Source organism: Sarcophilus harrisii, chromosome 4 (genome assembly GCF_902635505.1).
Source record: "Sarcophilus harrisii chromosome 4, mSarHar1.11, whole genome shotgun sequence".
Lineage (NCBI taxonomy): Eukaryota > Metazoa > Chordata > Mammalia > Dasyuromorphia > Dasyuridae > Sarcophilus > Sarcophilus harrisii.
In genome coordinates, this window is record NC_045429.1 from 439,203,308 (window position 1) to 439,226,070 (window position 22,763).

The following is a 22,763-nucleotide window of genomic DNA, read 5'->3' on the forward strand; positions in this document are numbered from 1 at the left end:
CTTATACATCACTAAAAAGAAACAGCAAGAAATACAAAGAGAAATTCCATTTAAAATAACTGTCAATACTATAAAATATTTGGGAATCTCTCTGTCAAGGGAAAGTTAGGAACTATATAAGCAAAACTAAAAAAACACTTTCCACATAAAGTCAGATCTAAGCAATTGGAAAAATATCAAGTATTTTTGAATAGGTTGAGCGAATATAATAAAGATGACAATACTACCTAAACTAATCTATTTATTTAGTGTTATACCAAACTCCCAGGAAACTATTTTAGTACTTAGAAAAAAATAACAAAAAATCTGGAAGAACAAAAGGTCAAGAATTTCAAAGGAATTAATGAAGAGAAAAGCAAATGAAGGTGATCTAGCTATACCAGATCTAAAACTATATTATAAAGCAGCAGTCATCAAAACCATTTGGTACTGGCTAAGTTGATCAGTGGAATAGGTTAGGTTCACAGAACAAAACAGTCAATGACTATAGTAATCTAGTGTTTGACAAACCCAAAGACCCTAGTTTTTGAGATAAGAATTCACTATCTGACAAAAACTGCTGGGAAAATTGGAAACTAGTATGGCAGAAAGTAGGCATAGACCCATACCTAACACCATACACCAAGATCAGGTCGAAATGGGTTCATGATCTAGACATAAGGAATGATATTATAAACAAATTAGAAGAATGTAGGATAGTTTACCTCTCAGATTTGTGGAGAAGGAAGGAATTTGTGACCAAAGAAGAACTAGAGATCATTACTGATCACAAAATAGATAATTTTGATTATATTAAATTAAAAAGTTTTTGTACAAACAAAACTAATGCAGACAAGATTAGAAGGGAAACAATAAACTGGGAAAACATCTTTATATCCAAAAGATCTGATAAAGGCCTTGTATCTAAAATATATAGAGAACTGATTCAAATTTATAATAGTTCAGTTCAAGCCATTCTCCAATTGATAAAGAGTCAAAGGATAAGAATAGACAATTTTCAGATGAAGAAATTGAAACTAGTAGTCACATGAAAAGGTGCTCCAAATCACTACAGATCAGAGAATATGCAAATTAGGACAATACTGAGACACACCTATGAGATTGGCTGAGATGACAAGAAATGATAATGACCAATGTTGGAGGGGATGTGGGAAAACTGGGACACTGATACATTGTTGGTGGACCTGTGAACGGATCCAGCCTTTCCAGAGAGCAATTTGGAACTATGCTCAAAAAGGTATCAAACTGTGCATACCCTTTGATCCAGCAGTGTTACTACTGAGCTTATATCTCAAAGTGATCTTAAAGGAGGGAAAGGGACCCACATGTACAAAAATGTTTGTGGCAGCCCTCTTTATAGTGGCAAGAGACTGGAAACTGAGTGGATGCCCATCAGTTGGAGAATGGCTGAATGAATTATGGTGTATGAATGTTGTGGAATACTATTGTTTTGTAAGAAATGACCAGTAGGATGATTTCAGAGAGGCCTGGAGAGATCTACATGAACCTGATTCTAAGTGAAATGAGCAGAACCAGGAGATCATTATACATGACAACAAGATTATACAATGATCAATTCTGATGATGTGGTTCTCTTCAACAATGAGATGATTCAAACCAGTTCCACTTGAATCATGAATTACTGAGAAGAACCAAGTCTTTCATAGTTGATCATCAACAAGCATTAAATGTAATGGGAGTAAGCTAGAAACATTTCCAGTAAAATCAGGATGAAACAAGGTTGTCCATTTTCACCACTATTAGTCAACATTATATTAGAAATGTTAGCTTTAGCAATAAGAAAAGAAAAAAAGAAATTGAAGGAGTTAGTGTAGGTAACATAGAAACAAAATTATCACCCTCTGCAGATATGACGCTATATTTAGAAAAATACTAAAGAATTAACTAAAAAACTACTAGAAAAAAATTAACAAACTTTAGCAAAGCGGCAGGATATAAAATAAATCCACACAAATCATCAGCATTTCTATGTATTACCAAGAAAGCCACATAGCAACAGACAGAAATCCCATTTAAAATAATTGTAGACACTATAAAATATTTGGGAGTTTACCTGCCAAGACAAAACCAGGAACTATACGAACACAATTACAAAACATTTTTCACACAAATAAAGTTAAGTCTAAACAACTAGAAAAATATCAATTGCTCATGGGAAGGCTGAGCTAAAATAATAAAAATGATAATTCTACCTAAATTAATCTGCTTATTCAGTGCCATACATATCAAACTGCCAAAAAGTTACTTTACAGAGCCAGAAAAAAATAATAACAAAATTCATCTGGAAGAACAAAAGGCCAAGAATTTCAAGGGAATTATTGGGGAAAAAATGCAAAGAAGACAGACTAGCAGTACCAGATTATAAAATGGCAGCAATCAAAACCATTTGGAAATGGCTAAGAAATAGAGTAGGGGATCAGTGGAATAGGTTAAATACACAAGACAGGATCAGTGCAATAGATTAGATACACAAGACAAAATAGTCAATAATTACAATACCCTAGGGTTTGATAAATCCAAAGATTCCAGCTTCTGGATTAAGAACTCAGTATTTGACAAAAATAGCTAGGAAAATTAGAAAATAGTATGCTAGGCACTGACTAACATCTAACCCTCTATAACAAGATAAAGTTGAAATGGGTTCATGATTTAGACATAAAGGATGATATTAAGCAAATTAGTAAAGCAAGGGATAGTCTACCTCTCAGATATGTGGAGAAGGAAGGAATTCACGGCCAAAGAAGAACTAGAGAACATTATGAAATGCAAAATGGATAATTTTGATTACATTAAATTTGATTACAAATTCAATGCAGCCAAGATTAGAAGGAAAAGAGAAAGCTGCAAAAAAAAATTTTTACAGTAAGTGTTTCTGATAAAGATCTCATTTCTAAAATACATATATAGAACTGATTCCAATTTATAACAAGTCATTCTTCAATTGAAAAATGGTCAAAGCATATAAGGTCAATTTTCAGATAAAGAAATTAAAGCCATTTCTAATCATATAAAAAATGCTCTAAATCACTAGGATTAGAGAAATGCAAATTAAAACAACTCTGAGATACCATCTCATACCTCTCAGATTGGCTAAAATGACAGGAAAATAGGATGATAAATGTTGGAGAGGATGTGGGAAAACTGGGATGCTAATTCATTGTTGGTGACGTTGTGAAATGATCTAACCATTCTGGAGAGTAATTTGGAACTATCCCCAAAGGAGCTATAAAACTGTACATATTCTTTGACCTAACAGTACCATTACTGGGTTTGTATCCCAAGGAAATCATAAAGAAGGGAAAAGGAACTGCATGTGTAAAATTTTTGCAGCAGCTCTTTTTGTTTGGATGTCCATCAGTTGGGAAATGGCTGAACAACTTGTGGTATATGAAGGCAATGGAATATTATTGTTCTATAAGAAATGATGATCAGAGTGATTTCAGAAAAGTCTATAAAGACTTACATGAACTGATGCTGAGTAGAGTGAGCAGAACCAGGAAAATTTTATCACAGTAACAACAAGATTGTGTGATAATCAACTGTGATGGACTTGGCTCTTCTCAACAAAATAAAGTGATTCAAGGCAATTCTAATAGACTTGGAAAATGCCAATGACATCCAGAGAGAGAACTATAGATACTGAATGTGAATCAAAGCATAGTATTTTCACCTTTTTGTTTTTTTCTTCCTTGTGGTTTTTGTTCCACTTTGGTCTGATTTTCCTTGAACAATATGACAAATATGGAAATAGGTTTAAAACAATTGCACATATTGACAAAAGTGCTTGCTATCTTGAGAAAGGATGGAACGGTAAGGGAGGGAGGGAGGAAAATTTTAGAACAAAAAGTTTGACAAAAATAAATGTTGAAAACTATTCCTGATATCTATTTAGAAAAATAAAATACTATTGAAAAAGAAAAAAAGTTAAGACCCTGCCCCAAATGTTGGGGTTGTTGGGTTTTATGTGGCTCTTATGTTTGTTTGCTTCTGTATATTATGGATTTAGTTTGTTTCACTGATGAAATTTTCTACGTTTAACTACTACCAAATAGTTTTGATGATTACTGCTTTGTAGTTTAGTTTGTGATCTGGAATTACTAGACCAACTTCCTCTCTTTTTTTTTTCATAATTTTCCTTGAGATTTTTGATCTTTGATTCTTCCAGATAAATTGTTAGATTCATGTGGTAATAAGGTAATTCCAGATGAATAACCTTAGATAGTATTGTCACTTTTATTAATGTGGCATAACCCAAGCACAAGCAATTAATAATTTTTATATCAAGAGTTGTATAGATATAATGATAAGAGTTCCTATATGGGCCTTAGCAGGTAGACTCTCAAATTCTCCTTTCATTCTGAGATCAGCATTCTCAAAGATCTTCCTTCTAAAACAAGATCAAAGGTCCCAAGAAAACTTCAAAGAGATTGTAGAGGAGCTGGGGGTCTCTGCTCAATAGGTAGCACAATTAAATATATGTATGATGTATAGAGTCCTTGACAAGTGGGAGATAGAGACTTTGAGCAGGTAAATTAAAAGAGACAGAATGAGAAAAACTAGGTACTACCTGATTTTACATCTTTAGTTTGAATAAAATTTAACCTATCAGCTAAGATGTGTTATAGCAATATTTCTCATAGAATCTCAAGTATAGGAGAAAGAACACAGGCTTTGAAGTCACAGGACCAGAGTTTAAATCCCACCTCTGCCGCTTTCTTCCTATCTTAAACACATCACTTAACATCCATGGGTAGTGCATTTGACTCAGCTGTAAAATGAGGGGATTGTACTAGATGGCCTCTTTGGTCACTGATTGCTCTGTCCTAAGCAAAGAGACAACAATTTTTAATTAGCTGAACATCTAGAAGGAGTAAAAAGATGAGCTTTCATCACTTAAAAAAAAAAGTATATACATAAAAATGTTTAGAGATTGTAATTTCTGAGGAACAGGAGTTGTGGAGGATAGCAGGTGCAGGAACAAGAGAAGTGTGTTGCCAGGCCAAAAGAAGTTTTCTTGTCATCTTTTACAATAGAGAGTTATATTGTTCTTTGCCTCTTTAAGTGGATAGTTACCCAATGCCTCATAATCATGTCATTAGTTCGAAAATTCACCAGGAAAAACAAAAAAAGGAAAAGGAGATTCTGAACACGTGGTTCAGGTTGTACCCACATGGACTAAGAACAAACAACCCAGAAAAAGACTGATTGATTTCAAGGAAGGAATAGACCTAAAGAAGAATCAGGGGAAGAAGTTCATTGATAGCAAGGCAGTACAGTAGGAAATATGCTCTCACTGGCTTCTAAAGAAAGCAAAAACCCTACTTCTTCCTGCTTTAGAAAAAAACAACTTTCCATTCATTCTAGTATCATCAGTTAGAAGTAGTCTTATATCCACTGATATCAAGAACTGAAAAGCCAGTAGCCTCAGTAATCGCTGACTTCCTCTTTCCCTTACCATAACAAATAACCATGTCCTCAGCCAATGTTTCTTTCCAGTGTTTCACAGTCTTGTCAATAGAAGAGAATGAGATATTCCGAGGCCCAGAAGCAGAAAAGAGAGCAGCACACAGGAGCCGAAGTTAACATATCACATGTTGACTGACTTTGTTCTTCCACATTATTTAATGGAGACAGGTAATGTGTAGGGGGCTGGAACATCATGGATCAGACCAGCCAAACAGAGTAGAAATAAGCTTGGGAAGCCCGCAGAGCCTGGGTACTTGGACTGTTAAGGCCTGGGTCTTTATCTTCTTGTCTCTCGATCATCCTAAGTAGGGATATATTTATAAATTTCTCTATTGGTCTATAATCAAGCTCCATGTTACTCTAGATCTCAAACACACTGAATTCCAGAAATGGGAGAGTAAGTAAAGATAAAACGGTATTCCAAAATCATCTGAGACCTATGTGAACTATATATGGACAGAAGGCTCCTCTTCTCCATTTCTCTAAAACTGAATCATTATTCTAAGATAAGGACAATAACCTCCTATCTTTTACTCACCTTTCATCTCAAAGTCAAATTTACTTTTCTAGAAGACTGCCTTCATTCAAGAACTACAAATCGCAGAACACTTGAAGTGCAAAGGCTTTTAGAGACCATCTCATTCAATCCCTTCCTTTTGCAGATGAGAAATAAGGGAAGTGACTGATTTAAGATCGTATAGTGAGTCACAGTATGCCAGAGTTCTGGCTTGAATTCAATCCAACCTCCTGACTCCCAGCTGTATTCTTTTCACTAAACACACCTTTTCCTCTATCACTTATTTGCTCAAAACCTTGCTGACACCTTCCTGCCTAAGAATAAAAGTTCTTCAAGACTGTCCTTAAAGGCGCTTCGAAGAATGGCCTAAAATTACATTTCCAATATGACCTTAACATTCCCCTTTGCTCTCTGCAGCCTTATTTACTCACTTCACAAACACATCTTGAGAATTCCTTCCCTCCATACTTTTGTTCATATGATAGCCTGAACATGGGATGCCCTTTCTCTTTGCCTGTCCAAAACTTATCCATCATTGAGGCCCAGATCATTCCCATGAAGTCTTCTGTCTATTCTTTAACTGAGAGAGATTTTTACCTATTTTGAACATCTCCTATTCATAAACATAATCATAGATTGTTTCATGCACTTTAGGTTTCCATGGGTTTTCTATCTGTCTTCCTAGCATCTTCTTTGAGGGCAGGGATCATATTTCCTATATCTTTATTACTCTCCTAGTGCTCTAAATCCAGTAAAGGCTAATATTAGGAATAATGTTAGAAGCAAAGCAAGCCATCCCAGGGCCAAATCCTAGGCACCTGAGGAGAAAGGTTGCACAGCAATCCCATTACTCCATGGTAATGATCATGGACCCTTCTCCTTCTCTTCGTGTCTTCTTAAAATTCCAAATTCAAAGAGCATAAATTGTTGAAGGCTAAATGCACATGCCAATTTTCTCAATAAAATGCTCACACCAATATTTCTAGTCAGGGAGTCAAGATGACTGGGGAGCCCCTGTCTCATTATTCTCCCCCCACCCCCCCACCCCCGGTTGGGAGAAGAGAGTCTTTTTTTTTTTTTTCTCAATTGAAGCTTTTTATTTTCAAAACATGTGCAAGGATAATTTTTCAATATTGGGCCTTGCAAAACCTTGTGTTTTCTCTCCATTCCCCTCACCCCTTCCCCTAATAATTCAATATATGTTAAACATGGTAAAAAATATATGTAAATCAAATATAGTCATAGATATTTATATAATTATCTTGCTGCACAAGAAAAATCTGATCAAAAAGGAAGAAAAATGAGAAAGAAAATAAAATTCAACCAACCACAAAAAAGTGAAAATGCTATGTTGTGATCCACATTTGGTTCCCACAGACCCCTGAGTATAGATGGCTCTCTTCAGCATAAGATCATTGGAACTGGCTTAAATAATCTCACTGTTGAGAAGAGTCACATCCATCAGAATTGATCATTGTATACTCTTGCTGTTACCCTGTATAATGATCTCTTGGTTCTGCTCACTTCACTGGAAATTGAGTGGATGCCCATCAATTGGGGAATGACTGAATAAATTACGGTATATGAATGTTATGGAATATTATTGTTCTATAGAAAATGACCAGCAGGATGATTTCAAAGAGCCCTGGAGAAATTGACATGAACTGATGCTGAGTGAGGTGAGTAGAACTAAGAGAACACTGTACACAGCAACAAGATTATGTTTCTCTTTCGGACATGGCTCTTTTCAGCGATGAGGTGATTCAGGCCAATTCCAATAAACTTGTGATGGAGAGAGGCATGTGCATCAAGAGAGAGCAGTATGAGGATTGTGTTTTACAAGCATTTTACCTTTTTTGTTGCTGTTTGCTTGCTTTTTGTTTTCTTTCTCATTTTTTCCCATTTTTGATCTGATTTTTCTTGTGAAGCATGTTAAATGTGGAAATATGTATAGAAGAACTGTGCATGTTTAACCTCTATTGTATTACTTGCCATCTAGGGGAAGGGTAGAGGGGAAAGGAGGAAGAAAAAAATTTGGAACACAAAGTTTTGCAGGGTGAATGTTGAAAGCTATCTATGCATATGTTTTGAAAATAGAAAGCATTCAAACCAACTCTTGAGTTTTCACCTCACATAGAGCAAGCTGGCAGAGATGACAAAAGATGGAAACATTTAATGTCTCTGGAGTTTCCAAAAGATGGGCACAACAATATATTATTTGGGGAAACTGAATTGGTCTAACAATTCTAACAAGCAATTTGGAGTGGTGCTTACAATGGAGCCAAAATGCCTATATCCTTTAACTCAGAAATCTTACGCCAAGCCTATACTTTGTGGTAAAAAGGACCTGAAGGAAGTAGAGGTAGGACAGCAGAGCAGAAGGAGGAGGTATAACCCAGCTCTCCCCTCCAAACAAACCTAGAAAACACATGAAGAAAAATCCGACAGGGCTACCCCAGACAAAATTCCAGTGAAGGGTTCTTCCAGCACCAGGTTAGCACAAGGAAAAAGGGTCTGTGGACCACAGAGATAAGGCCTGCCCAGGAGCACATGGAAAAGCACCACAGGGTAGGAAAGGTTGTGCATTGGGGCAGGAGATGATCCCAGACCCACAAGGGGAACATCTGCCAACTGGCATCTCTGTTGCTCATGATTTGGTTCCAGGTCCTAGATCCACGACACACTAAGGAGGAGACTGGGGAGAAGGAGTAAGGAGCAGGCCCCTAGGCAATATACCAAGAGAGGAGTAAGTATAGGAAAAAACAGCAGTGGTGTAGCTTGAACCCAGGAATGGACTGGGGTCAAAGTTTGAGCTTCTAGCCCTATATAAATCCTTTCAAGGAACAATCAGGGCAGGGTTCTCAGGCCAAAAGGGAGCTTGTGGTTCTGTTACTCTGAATCAGCATCTGGGATGTGCTGATTCAGCACAACTTTGCAGCTAGTTGAGAATGATGAGTTTAACAGCATCATTATTGATCAGACCCAGACTCAGATTAGAATCCTGCAGAATTCAGACCAGAGGTTTGAATTAATACTCTGCCCAGGACCAAACCATTCTGGGAGCACTGAAAACTTACATGTTCCCAGCCTGAGCTGTTCTTCATGGTCTAGAGTAACATATCACTTAATATCCCAAGAAAGCAGTAATACTAGGCCAAATCTTCCCTCTAGAAGTGCACAGAGCTCAGCCCTAATATCAAGTCCAAAGACAGGAAGAAGGCTGGGAGGATGAGCAATCAAAAGTAGAATTCTACCATAAAAAGTTCTTAGGGTGACAAGGATGCTCAAAACATTAACCCCGGAGAAAACAAAATCTATAGAACATCTACAGGCAAACTCAAAGTATAACATACCTTGCATTCAACTAGAATTCCTGGAAGAGCTAAAAGAAGCCAAAAAATAAGTTTTAAATATCTTTATAAATTAAATGGGAGGGCTAGAGGAAAAAAAAAATTTGGAAAAGAAACAAGAGCTATGGAAAAAAGAATTAGAAATGGAATCAACCTTGCCCAAGCAACAAATTTATTGAAAATTAGAATGGACCAATGTCTTTGGCTTCATGAGACAATAATATAAAAACAAAGTTAAAAGACTGAAAAAATAGGAGAAATGAATGATATCTTATAATAAAAATAACAGAAAAAAATTTTTTAAATCATCAGATTTTGTGAATACTAGGACAAAAAGAGTTTAGATAATCTATTTCAAGAAATCTGCCCCGACATCTTGGACAAGAGGGCAAAGTAAAAAAAAAAAATCCACTAGCAAAAATCCACCTGAAAGAAATTCCAAAATAAAAATTCTAAGGAAAATTACAGCCAAAATCCAAAGCTTCCAGATCAAAGAAAAATATGGAACTAAACAAGGATAATCTGTTAGCCTTTTTCTGTAGGGAGATGATACATATGTCCTCTCTCACAACACTATCATCATTGGGGTATAACCCCAAATGTAGTGGTTATATTCTAATGATCTTAGGAAAAGAATAAAAAGAGAAGGGGAAAGGAACATATACTGGGAAGGCAGGAAAAGGAAGCTTAGGGAAATTTGTCTTACAATCAGGCTATGTTGATATTTATACAAGAAAGTGGGAATGACTGACACGAGTCTTATTCTCATCTGAAACAGAGGATGGAAGAATTCATTTTCTGTTTCTATCTCCCATATCACACACACTCCCAGCTATCTGAGTACAGAAATACATTTTACTCACTAGGGGATAATTAGAAGAAGGGCAAAGGGCAAACTAAGGGAAGAATTAATCCTAAGCAAAACAAATTTTAATTATCAAAGTATAAAAATATTTTTGATTTTTTTGAAGTGGAAAGGAAGAGGAATCTGTAAGGATGTCCATCAATCAGAGACCAGTTGGACAAGTTCAGTATATGAATGTTGATAGAATACTATTACTATTATGCTGATGAAGGGGATAGTTTCAAAAGAACTTGGAAGACTTCTATGAACAGATACAAAGTGACGTGTGGAAAAATCTATATAATGACAATATAAAGAACTAGGAACTCTTATCAGCACAATCAACCACAATTCCAGAGGACCCATGATAAAACATGCATATTTTGGTTTTGGACACGAAAAACATGGAAATCTGTTGTGCTTAAATACATGTTTGTAACACTTTTGATTTTCTTTAACTCTAAATTGAGGTAGAAGGAAGAAAAAGTGGATTTCTGAGGATCTAAAAAATAAATTACAAGCAAAGGAAATTCTTGGTTAAAAACTACAGTAACAAAAGAAATGGAAGCAAATTGATGTACACATATTGAGAAATGACTACACAAATTGTCTGGAAGAACTGATACAAAACAAAGCAAACAAATCAGGAAAACAATCTAATCTTGTCTGTGTATCTGTCCGTCCGTCCATCCATCCACCCATCCACCCCATCCACCTACCATGTGAGTATGTATATACACACATATGATAATGTTTATGGAAAGAACAAAACAAAACTGAACAGTGTAATTTTAATGACCAAGCTTGGCCCTACAGAAGAGTAGAAAAAAGGCACTTCCTTACCCTCTTTTCAGGGAGGAAGGTGAAAGATTAGAAATAATGGGAAGTTTGTACATACTATCAGAACATGATCACAGGACCTGGGTTCAAATTCTGCCTCCAATGCTTCCTGTATAAGCTTGGTTAAGTCACTTAATCCCCTGGGATCTCCGTTTCCCACCTTGGAAAATGAGGGGTTCTCTTCCAGCTCTACAATTGTGATCCTGTGATTAAGATGTTGGTTCTGCAGAAATTTTTTTTTTTCCCTCCCTATTTTTCACAGATTTGCTTCAGGTCTCCATATTTAGGTTCTTGTGTATATGCATGCATGTGTACACACAGCATACACACACTTCGTTTTTTCAAAAGTCTGTCTATTTCCTGGTATAAAAGTCCTCTTCCCCTCTTCTGTCTCAGATAGTTTTCTTTTCTGCCATTTTGGCTTCAAAGGGGGAATTCTAGGTACTTTCTTGGTCTTTTGCTGGATCTCCTTTCTGTGCAGCCTTTGAATTCCAGAGGTCTTCAGAAACAAGGCCATGGATATGAACCTCAGCTATGACCCTCGATTGGTGCTGAAGCCGGGAAGGCTGCTGAAGAAACCCTAGTTCAGTTTGTTCAAAGGGGAAGGCTATGGTTGGTCAGTTTCTCCACCTCCCAATTCAGAAACAACAATGACCACAATGAACAATGCCTCAAAAGCATCTTCCACAGTTAAGGTCACTTCCTGATCAAGAAAAAGCGATGTAGGCTTTCACTAATCCAGACGGTGATTATGCTATTTTTGTTCTGATTTAACCTCTTCTCTAAATGTTGTACGTCCACGGTTAGTCAAATACTCTTACTCTCTCACACTAAAACCTTTCCCACTATCCCCTGATACAACAAGCTGGTTCAGGAAAGCAGAAGTCAGATTATATTGTCTTTAAAAGGAATCGCAATCTAAGTTTCTTTCTCTTGTAAGACACAAGGTAAGTTTTCCCACTTTCAATCTCCCACCAGTAGAATGCATTTTGCCTGTCTCATCTTTAATTGGATGGAGGCCAATACGTTCACATCTGGGGCCTTTAAACTTGACACTAAACATGATTTTGGATGGCCAAATGGCCATCCATTAACTTTCCACGTCCCATTTTCCATTACACCAATATCCTTCAACTCTAAGTTTCTTTAGTTTGGAGTTCTCATCATTGAACAGTGAATTAAAGGCTCCCCTGTATGCAGTTTAAGAGTTTGGAGTTTAAATTTTTGTCTCCTAATTTTTTTTTAAATTCCTTTGCCTTCACTCTACATTTTCCTGTAGCCACAACACATCCATGGTTCCGTCTCACCACATCAGGAATTTCTAAAGTATAGAAAGCATTCTCCTAAGAAGCCACTTACAGGCTCCTGCTAAAAGGTCTCTCCCCTGGGGGACACAATGTTGACAAATTAGGAAAATTGGCGATTCACCCAACCCCCACCAAAGAGAATTCTTTATTCCCGGGGGGCAGGAAATCAGGATGCCTCTTTTTTAGACTATTAAGTTATGTGGGGAACAGGAAGCTAGAAGCACTGCCCCACTATCCACCTGGCCAAGGACTCCCCTGATGAACCAAGGCCATGAGTCCCATAGTCCCCACCGTGTCAACAGGGAATGGGGTTTGTTTTTCTATAAACAGACAGACAAGAAAAAAAATTCAGGTTAAAATGTAATTCTTAAAGGAAGGAAAATAGAAACCAGGCAGTGGGGAACGCTTCATATTCCTAAAAGCCTTTTGTAAGTTAACACATGGTGTCTGCTTCTCTCTAGTCACCTATTTATCACTCCCCTCTTTAGAGCAGGGAAGAAAGCCCTGGCTCCTTTCCTAGGGCCGAGTTTTGTGGCTGGGAGGAGGGAGGAGGAGGAGGGAGGAGGGTGCTTTAAGCATGATGCAAACCATTTGGAGCTGAGTGAGAGCACTGCCAACACAAGCTGCACTATTTAAACAAGTGAGGAAATGATCGTATATACAACATGCCAGCGAGCACACACACACACCAAAGGAAGTCGAGAGGGTTTTTTTTCATGACACAGAGTTGGATGTCAGCGGCTAAAAGGTCGATATTTTCCCTTAACACCCTTCTCAATGACTTAATCATGTTCCGTTTGCACAGAAAACTTCCCAAGAATAAAAAAGTCTGGAGAATTAAGGAGAGGGTGGGAGTGGGGGGGATGTTTGGCCTCAAGCTGACCTTGTCCGAGGTTTTCTCCACGTAGCAGGGGTCTTGGGGGGCAGCCAGCAGGGGGACGAAGCCCGAGAGCAGTCGATCCTCTTCCAGGATGAGAAGGGTGAGGTCATCGTCCGGGTCCTTGTACAACGGTACCTCCGACTGATTCACCGCTGTCAGTATGTTACAAAAATCAGCGAGCGTCGCCCACACGTCCATGGCGACCCTGTGAAAGAGGAGGAAAGAGGAATGAGGGGCTTGGAGGTGGGATGAGCTGGAGCATTCTTCGCACCCACGGCTAGGGAGGGGACTTCTGTGAGCACGGGCATTTGCCAGGAAACCTTGCGAGGCAAGCCAGGATCCCAAGCTGAGCCCCCGGCTGCCATCGAGGGGTGTTCCCAGGATAAAATCGGTGAGGGGTATCTTAAATCCCCACCAGAGAGGAGAAGGAATGCAGATCAGCTGTCTCCTGCAGGCCCCGTCGCCTCTGCAGACAGTGCGCCTGGGACACTCACTCAGACACTTGAGACCCAGTGCCTGAGGCAGCTCCCACAATTCCCCCGCCCGGGCCCAGCCGAGTACATGCCACATGGACACGTCACCGTGGCGCCTGGCTTAGCCCCCCCCTCCCTGAACATGGAGGGCTCAGGCAGAGAATGTAAAGAGTCACGGGAGTCCTTTATAGTTCTGCAGTTTCTTCCCTCTTTCCAGGCCACAGAATCGTCCCACCAGATCACCCCTAGAAAAGACGTCTGGGTCTCATCTCTTTTCCAATCAACGTGAGGCTGTCTGAGGGGTTGGGGGGCAGCGAGCCCGGCATCAGGAAGAGCCAGTGCAGCCTTGTGACCCTGGCCATGTCATTGAACCTGTTTGCCTCAGTTTTTTCAACTATAAAATGGGGATAGTAACAGCACCTCCCTCCCATTTTTTTTTTTTTTTTGGTGAGGATCACAAGAGATAATACTTATAAAAAGTACTTAACAGTGTGCCTGGCACACTACAGGTGCTGCACCAATGTTCCTTCTTTCCTTCTCTTCCTCCCTCCCTATCACTTTGTCACTCTGATCCATCCTTTCTTGGGGGATAATTATGAAATACGGCTGGCCTACTTAACTCCATAATTAAATAAGGTCTGTAAGGATTAAACTGATGATGTACATGGCACTTAGAACCTCATGAAACCTTATGCAGTGTTAAATCTCATCCCCCCCGGATTGTTCTCATGATGGACACCAGCTAGACCCAAAGAGTTCTGGCAATAGGCTTCAGGTTCCCAGGTCTAGCTCCGGGGTAACCGTGATGAGGGGAGGGACTCTCTTCTCTCTCACCCATCCAATCCCCTGGCAATTGTGGCCTGTATTGCAGCCCGGGCATCCTGATCTCTAGCAGGCCCCTGGAATCAGATGGCCCGGAGGAGAGAGTGAGGCTGACCGACCATTTTGCCCAGCCCCCACCTCGCTTCAGTCCAATGACTTCTCCTTCTACATCCTGGTCTTCCAGAACGAAGGACAACCAACAACAATGGCCTAGACCAGAGTTCACTGCCTCGCCTGCCAGAGGCCCAGCTATGGGAGAGACTCGGACCTCCTCGGGACGGCCAGGACCGCCCAGAGGGACACTGAGGAGCAGAGCAGTGAGCCCGAATGTCTCTCCAACAAAGGACAATGTGGCCGGCCCAAGAGGTGCGTGGCAGAGTGCAGAGAGAGGGACCGCACAAGCTGCCAACGCCGGTTTTCCCCAGGAAGCCATGCTCCCACCGGCCCTGCCCCCCAACCCCGGCTCTGCTCGGTGTGGGGGCCTCCACCCTGAGCAACACCCCAAGTCTGGAGCCTCAGAGAGGGCAAGAGAAAGGGCGTGCAGAGGACAAGCTGCGAGCCTCCACCACAGCGGGCAGGACCCGAGAAGGGGGAGACCACAGAGGGTGGGCGTGGAATATCCCGAGTGGCTCCAGGTGGACAGGACCAATGCTAGTTTATTTACTGGAATCGCTGTCCTAGGAAAATGCAGTGAAATGAAACATCTTGTTTTCAAGAGCGCCCTGGGAGCCAGGGCGGACACAGCCCCATCCATCACCCAACGGCCCCCGCTCTCCCCTCCCGTCCCGCAGAGGTAAGCGGCCGCCAGACTGTGCCGGGGCAGAAGCGCACATGGGGGAAGAGGCTCGGGGAGAAGCCCCGGGCTCGCAAAGGTTTCTCTCTGTAGACACCGAGCACCAGACTCATTCACAAAGCTCCATCTTTTGGCTCAGCTGGGTTGGGCTGTCAGAAATGTTTAAATATGGAAAAAAATAAACAGTTGCAACACGTTTCTGTGCAGAGATCTGTCCGAGCTCCTTTGTGATGTAATGGGAAACACGGCGTTTGGGCTACCAGCTGTAGAATAAACAGAGCTGTGAGGGTTAAAAGGAACTGAACTTTCCACGACCCCTATCTGCAGAGAAGAAAATAATAAGAGGAATGATGCACTGCCCACAGCTCTGATAGTTTATCCTCTGGTCCTGGCTGCAGAGACAAGCACCGGATGTGATAGGGCTGATCGGGGCCGCCTTGGAGCTCAGTGTTGCCCAGGGGAGCCCCCCACTCCCTACCCCCCAGTACCCCACCGAGCACTTGAGCCCCCTGCCCCAGACCAGCAACACAACCCCAGGGGCCGCAGTCAGAGCAGCACTGGGGGAAGAAACAGGAAAGACAAGAGGGAAGAAAGGAGGTGAAAAGTCTCCTCGCTGAACTCCAGGCCTGGGGCTGTGCTGGGTGTGTACGGGCCCACAGGGAGATGGACGCGGGGCATGAGGCGTCAGCCCCAGCCAGGAGGAGGCAACCGAGAACCAGCGCCGGGAGCTGGCCTGGTGGGAGGCCCACATTCCCCTCTTATGCTCTAAGCCCCACCATCTTAGACCCAAGACGCAGAAATCTGCGGTACCATCTGCTTCTCATTACCATGTTCTCCTGCCCGGGGCTCAGATAAACCAAAACGGACTCCTCCCAGGGATTACTGGCCCCCGCCTGGGACCCGTGCCCATGCCTTTCACCCATTACCGCCCACCCCGTGCCAGAACCTTCAAGCTCCCTCCTGAGATGGAGTGGGTAGAGCTTGCTCACCAATGTCCTGGTGAGACGAGCCCAACCTGGAGCCCAAGGCCCACCGAGGCAAGAGGGCCTTTCCCTACACGGAGGGCAGGGGCTGGGCCCTCCAAGGGCACTTGCTTCTGGCACCCCTTTCTCTCAGCCAACACTAATGAGACGACCTGGTGATCTCCCTGCTTCTCTGTTCTCCCCACTGTCCACAGGGCTCCCACACCAGGGGCTCGCCATGTCCCCCTTGCCACAGGATGGAAGCGGAGCGACTACGTCCTTCAGGGCCTAGTGCCAGCCTCTTGTCCCGGGCTCCTTTTCTTATATCTTTTGTCCTGTCTGATCTGGGCCACTCTGACATAAGGCCCCCTCGCTCCGGGTTGGGCATCCATTCCCTTCTTACCAACTGTCAGACCCTCCACCTTCCCCCAGAATTCTGCCCTGAGGCCCTCTCCTGAGCCTCCAGAGATGATTCAGTGCCCACTTCACGGCTGCCATTTTCTCTCTGCATGTTGCTTCTCCAACATCACCCCCCACACCCAAAGTCCTACTGCTGTTTGCCTCCCCAGAGCAACAAGCCAACGATGGGTGGGTGCTGAGGGAATACTTGTGTATTCCCCAAATGAATTCCCCAGCTCTGATCCTCACCCTAGTATCACTGGGGCCACTGGGGCCAATCTGCTGGCCAGTAGCACTTGATTAGTTGGTAGGAAGTGGATGTGAAAATGGGGAAAGATGTATTTTGAAGAGAAAGGTGAGATAACCTCCAGGAAGATTCAAGTTTAAGATGAACCCTGGGACCCAGATCCTACCACCTCATCTCTCCTTGGTTCTGTTTTGGGAATGGGGCACTCATTTCTTTATAAAGCAGCTTTTCCCTACATGACATTTCCAAAGTAGCTCCTAAGTCTCCAGGGCTTGAAAATAGTATCTGAAAAGTTCTGGGTGACACCTTCTGGACCCTGGAAATCACTTATTCTCCCAGAGGCCCTCTTGATTTTCTCAACTAACTCCAGTTCCAATGGACTCCTTTAGGATAGCAATGGGCTGCAAGAAGTCCCTCTGTTTTTGCTCTGGTCCCAAGGGAAATCCCTAAGGAGATCCTAGATCGAGATCTCTCTTGACATCTACAGTTGAAGGCTAGTAGCTAATACACAAAAAGAAACCACTCCATACAAATTATTCAGGTAGCCAGGGTAACCCATGGGCAGCTCAGCTATCTCAACAAGCAGAGAATTCCCACCAAACTAACTACCCATTTCCATACCTCTTCCATATTTTTGACCAACAGTCTTAAGACTGAGAAACTACACAAAAGAATGAGGGGCTTCAGTACCGAGAAAGAGATGAAGTAACAGACATGGGAAGAAGGGCCGCCCTCTGGACTATTTCTCTAAAGGGGATTTGTCCTCCTATAGACTGGGATTCCTAACTTCCCTTCCTGGCCAAATTCTAGACTACATTATTCCACTGACAGTCTGTGAACATCAGCATAGGGCCTTGCAGAGAGCAGGTATACTCCAGTAATGTCCAGTAAATTAAACTAGGCACTGAGGCAGGAAAATGGAGATATCTAAGAACCAGATGAGTTCATGAAATTCATTTCTGGCAGGATCATCTTATTTTAAAAGGATTACTGGACTAGGCAGACGAATCTGGAAGGAGGTTTTTGGTGGAGTGTCCCAGGGTTCTGCCCTTTGCCTTGCTGTGTTTAACTTTTAGTTAGATGAAGAGATAGATGAAATCCTTCGGAAATTTGCAGGTGAGAGAATCAAGATCCAAAAAAGAACCTAACACTGAAAAGATGGGTTGAATCTGAGAAAATAGAATTGAACAGGAACAAAAGGGAAAAAAACAAACTGTGCTTGGACTCAGGAACATTTTGTGTCAAAAAACCCTGAAAGTCTTAGGGGTCCAAATACAAGCTCAATATAAATCACATGTAGCCAAAAAGAGTGAATGTGAAAGTAGGTTGCATTGCATCACTGTGAAGAGAAACTTGTCCCATGCTCTGGCCGGACCACACTGAAATAAAGAGCTCACTTCTGGGCATTAAGACTAGAAAAGATGACCAACTTGAGGGCATTTGGAGGAGGGAGGTCAAGATGGTGGAATAGTCAAACCATGCCATCAGAAGGAAACAGTGACATTTGGCTCAGAGAAGAAAAAGGCTTTAGGGGCAACAGGACAACTGCCTTCAGGTGGAAGCAGGACCTGATGTGCTGCTTCACACCAGGAAGCAGTGTCATGGTAGGCATAAGTTTCAGGGGCAGATTTCAGCTGAACCCTTGGGGCTGTCACAAAGAATGACCTCCTCCTCCAGCACCTTCTAAATGGGAGGAGAACTCCCAGGATGCTGTGCAGATCAGGGGCTTCATAGCAGGCAGCCCACCCCTCATTTCCACCCCAGTCCTTGACATGGCTATTCACTCTGGTCCAGGATTCCAAGAGCAGTCCAGCAGCCCACCTGTGGGGCACACAGGACGGAGCAAGAAAGTGGGCTCCTCCATGGAGCCAGAACACTAGGCCCCAGCTCGGGAGGAAGAGGCCGAGGGCTGGGAGCTGTAAGCATACACGTAGAACCAGGGCTTGATCACCTCCCCACAGACACACATTCATTTACTCCACCAGGACAGGAAAAAAATAAGAGTTAATTTACTTTTTATTGCCTCAGAATTCCAGGGTTTAATGTAGCTGTCAGTTTGAGTGCAGAGCAGCTGCCGGCCGATACAATGCAGCCCAGCCCAGCCCAGGTGATTGGGGAAACACATTTCACACAAATGGACCAACATATAGTCTTGGCTTGTTTGGGGGATATTGACTCAGGGACCAGATTAACCCTTTGGGCTGAGGTGAGCTCTGCAAACAGTAATCAGAAAAGCAGCTTTAGTCGGAGGCACTGAGAGGCCGTGGACTCTGGGGGACTTTTATGTTGGGGGGGGGGGGTAGCGTTCTAAACTAAGTTATCTTGTACACAATTCTTTGTAAGAACAAGGTAGGAGGTGTTAGCTAATAACAGTCCCTTCTTACCTGGAACAGAGGGAGAAAGTTCTGCAGTTTTGTAGGTGAGAGGTCAGGCAGGACCTAACTCAAACCTCCACGATGGACAGGGCATTCCGCGGGGGAAGGGAGTACCCCAAGGAATCGTGGCCCTGCCGGGACGCGGTCACCTCTCTGGAAAGCCCAAGGTAGCGGGCTCTGAGCACTCTCACACGCCACCATTTTGACTGGTGATTAATATCAAGCACAATGACCCCATGTTACAAGCCTGCAGGGGCCTGTGGAGGTGGCCATTTCCTGTGTAATACCAGCTTGTTTAAACACTAACATTCAAACTCCACAGCTGCAGAACAAACCCGGAAAGAGCTGAGTGAGAAGAAGCCCTGCATTGTGTTCAGAGCCATAGAAGATCAGAGAAGTAATACAGATGGGAAACGAGTTGGGTCTTTTGGTTCCTGGGGTGAGGAGAGCTGGAAATATGGCTGAGCCAGCACAGGACCCAGGCAGACAGAAGCCTGGAGGGGGGGGGGAACCCTCCTAGGCTAAAGACCTGGAAGAGAGGCACCAGGCCCGAGGCATGGGAAAGGCTGAGATCCCTGTGCCTGAACCCTCCCCAGGCCCCTAAACCCCCGGCTGCAGAAGGAGCCCCAGGAGGGGAGCAGGGACGGCAAGGGCAGAGTGAAGCAGAGAGGCCAAAAGAACAACTTCAGAATGGAGACACCTTGCCGGCTCCTGGTCCAAGTGGGCAGAACCTCCCTGCACTTGCCTGGGCTGGCATCTCTTTTAAGCATGTCACCTAGGTGCCACAAGGATGTGAAAAGGAAACACCCTGACTTAAGTTAAAGAGAGGGGGAAGACAGACTAACGTCCATCTGGGCCAAGAGTATTTTTCTTTATTTTTTTTTTTAATGGCAAGAAACGAGTGGTCTATTTCAATTTACAAAAACATATCCATTTTGAACTTGATAAGGACCCTGTCAAATTGCCACCCCCACCCCAAGTGTTCACCAGCCAAACGGTGCTGCTCTAAAAATAGAGCTTCTACCAGCTCTCGGCAGAGTAGGGACTGAGGAGCTCCCAGGGCACTAGGCCCGATCACAAGTCCTCAGATCCCCTTGTTTCTGAGACCCTAAATCTACAGGTGAGGGAGTCCTGGGCTCTGGCTTCCTTGAAACACAATCTCTTCAGTATCTGTCACATCCCTCTAGTGTGTTAAACCCATCAGTGCTGAACATTTTGGAAAAAAGCCGTCCCTCCTGGGACCCCAACTTCTCAAATACAGGAACCAAGCCTGTGGCCATCCCCACCCCAGGGGCTCTTCTCCTGATTCTTACCTCTCCCAGCTCTCAGTGATTGGAATCACTGACACATCTTTGTGATTAAGAACATGTTAGACCCAAATAACCTGATCTTAGAGCTGAGAACTCCTTCCCCTGAGGTCAGATTCAAGACAGAGGCCAATGCCCCCCTCCCCTCCCAAGAAGTTCTTGGGGAGAATTGGGGGAATGGGGGGGTTTCCTCCCATGACTCCTTACTTAATATACTGAGGAAGAGGAACCCCCGGTGCCAGGCTGCTCTACTGACGCCCCAATGTGGAGCCACGGAGACTGGGTGGGGAGCCAGGGCAGCCCAGGGGCTTCCCACAGTCACCAAGACTTCCTTGAGGAAGTGCTGATGGGTGGTTACTTGATGACCTCCCCAAATGCCTTCTCAGGTCATCACATCCTCACTGGGTGCTCTCTTAGGTAAGGACTTCCCTGGATGTGTGCACATGTGTGTCTGCGTGCACTCTGACATGGGGGTGTACAATGTGTACCTCAGCTTGTAAGCAGGCATACCCCATGTGACTTAGTTTCCTTGTCATCCACTAGGTCCCAGGAAGTCAATGTTCCAAGGCATTTCCTAGAGCAAGGGCTCCCCCTGAAATCTCCCTCCTTTCCCTCCTCTCTCTACCCTGGCCCAGCATGACAGTCTCCCAGCTACTGGCCTCCTCATATACCTTCTCCCAGAATGCTTTGCAACTTTATCTGCAAGCCATGGAAAAGCAGCAAGGCCAGGAATTTTTTTTTTTTTTTTTTTTTTAAATTTAAGGGGACTCGAATCCAACAGTGTGATAAATGTATCTGAGTTACAATTAGGAAGATATATAGCATCAGAACGCGAAGGTCTGGGCAGCCTGGTGAAACGCGGGCTCTCCAGAGCCCCAGCTATGTTTCCCATTATGTAACCCTGGTCATGGGCAGACAGCCAGACTCCAAATGAAAAAGAGACTCTGGCTTGGCACCGGTTCTATTTTCCTATCCTCATTCGGGGTCAGCGCAGTGTCATACAGCTGCAGAGAAAGCTCTGGGGATTAAACCTGGGAAAGACTCCAAGACCAGGACCTGGGTTCAAGTACCAGCTGAAAGCAATAAACCAACTGCCACAGCTGGGCCGAGTTTGGACGTTCTCAAAGTCCCCTGACTCTTTCACTTACTGAGAACCAGAGATCAAGATGAAGAGGGTCTGGCCGCCCTCAAGGCCACAGGGGGAGGTGAGCTGTCCCCCTGCTCTAACTTCTTCAGAGGTTCTGGGATGGAACGGGTCCCCCTGCCTGGGATCTTGGAAGCCTTTAACTCTGCTCTGCCATTACTCAGGGCTGCCTCTCACAACTTTCCATTTGCTCACTTGGCAGAGGGGGGGTGCCAGCCTTTTCTTCCTACCAGAAGACCTGGCAGGGAGGGCCAGAGGAAGGAGCATGTGGGGGCGCTGCTCTGAAATAGCTGACGGCCTTCATACTGAAGAACAGAGTTTCCCATGGGCAGCAATCATTCTGTACAAAGAAGTACCGAGAGACCCACATCTCCAACTCTATGTAAGATCATGCTGCAAACAACTAAAAGGACTCAGTACTTAGGAGTCAGTACCTCTAGGAGGGCAAGTGAGAAGGAGGCATGGCAGCTGAATGGGAGTTGTTTAAAAACAACAACAAAAACAAAAACCTCCCAAGATTCTACCTACTGACCCCCAAGTGGTCTTAGGAAAAAGTAGCCAGATTTCACTCGTGCCTCTCAGTAGGTCCAAAGGCATGATCCAGCTAGAGTTCTCCTACCCAGGACTAGCAAGCGCAACCTGATGGGAATATAAAGTGGTTGAAGAGGAATCCAGAGATAAATGGAATCACGTATGTAATTTCTCTGAAAGTAAAAATAAAACAAAAATCGAGGTTGTGTTTTTGTCGTTTTGATGCCTGTTGAAGATGAGACAGCAAGACCTAAATACAGAAAAAAAGGGAAAAAATGGGATTTGGTGAAGGACAGCATATCGTTGAGGGATGCTTTAGGAAATATACAATCAGGAGGTAAAAGAAGCCATAATGCAGAACATCTCAAGGATGGGAGGAAGGCGGTATGTCCCAAAAGAAAATAATTAAATTTATGTAAAAGAAAGATGACAGAGAGTCATTTCCTGTTCCCATAATGCCAATGTAGTTGAAAATTAGGGAGTCA

The 22,763-nt window shown here is 43.1% G+C and overlaps 1 protein-coding gene across 4 annotated transcripts in view; it reads right to left on the reverse strand.

Moving 5' to 3' along the window:
* The window catches only part of SMG6 (SMG6 nonsense mediated mRNA decay factor), a 179,600-nt gene that overhangs the window by 64,129 nt on the left and 92,708 nt on the right, over nt 1-22,763 (reverse strand). For all 4 annotated transcript variants that reach the window (XM_031967800.1, XM_023503723.2, XM_003770120.4 and 1 more), the window contains exon 13: nt 13,229-13,430. In XM_031967800.1, coding sequence (XP_031823660.1) covers nt 13,229-13,430 — 202 coding nt within the window. The remainder of the gene's footprint in view (nt 1-13,228; nt 13,431-22,763) is intronic.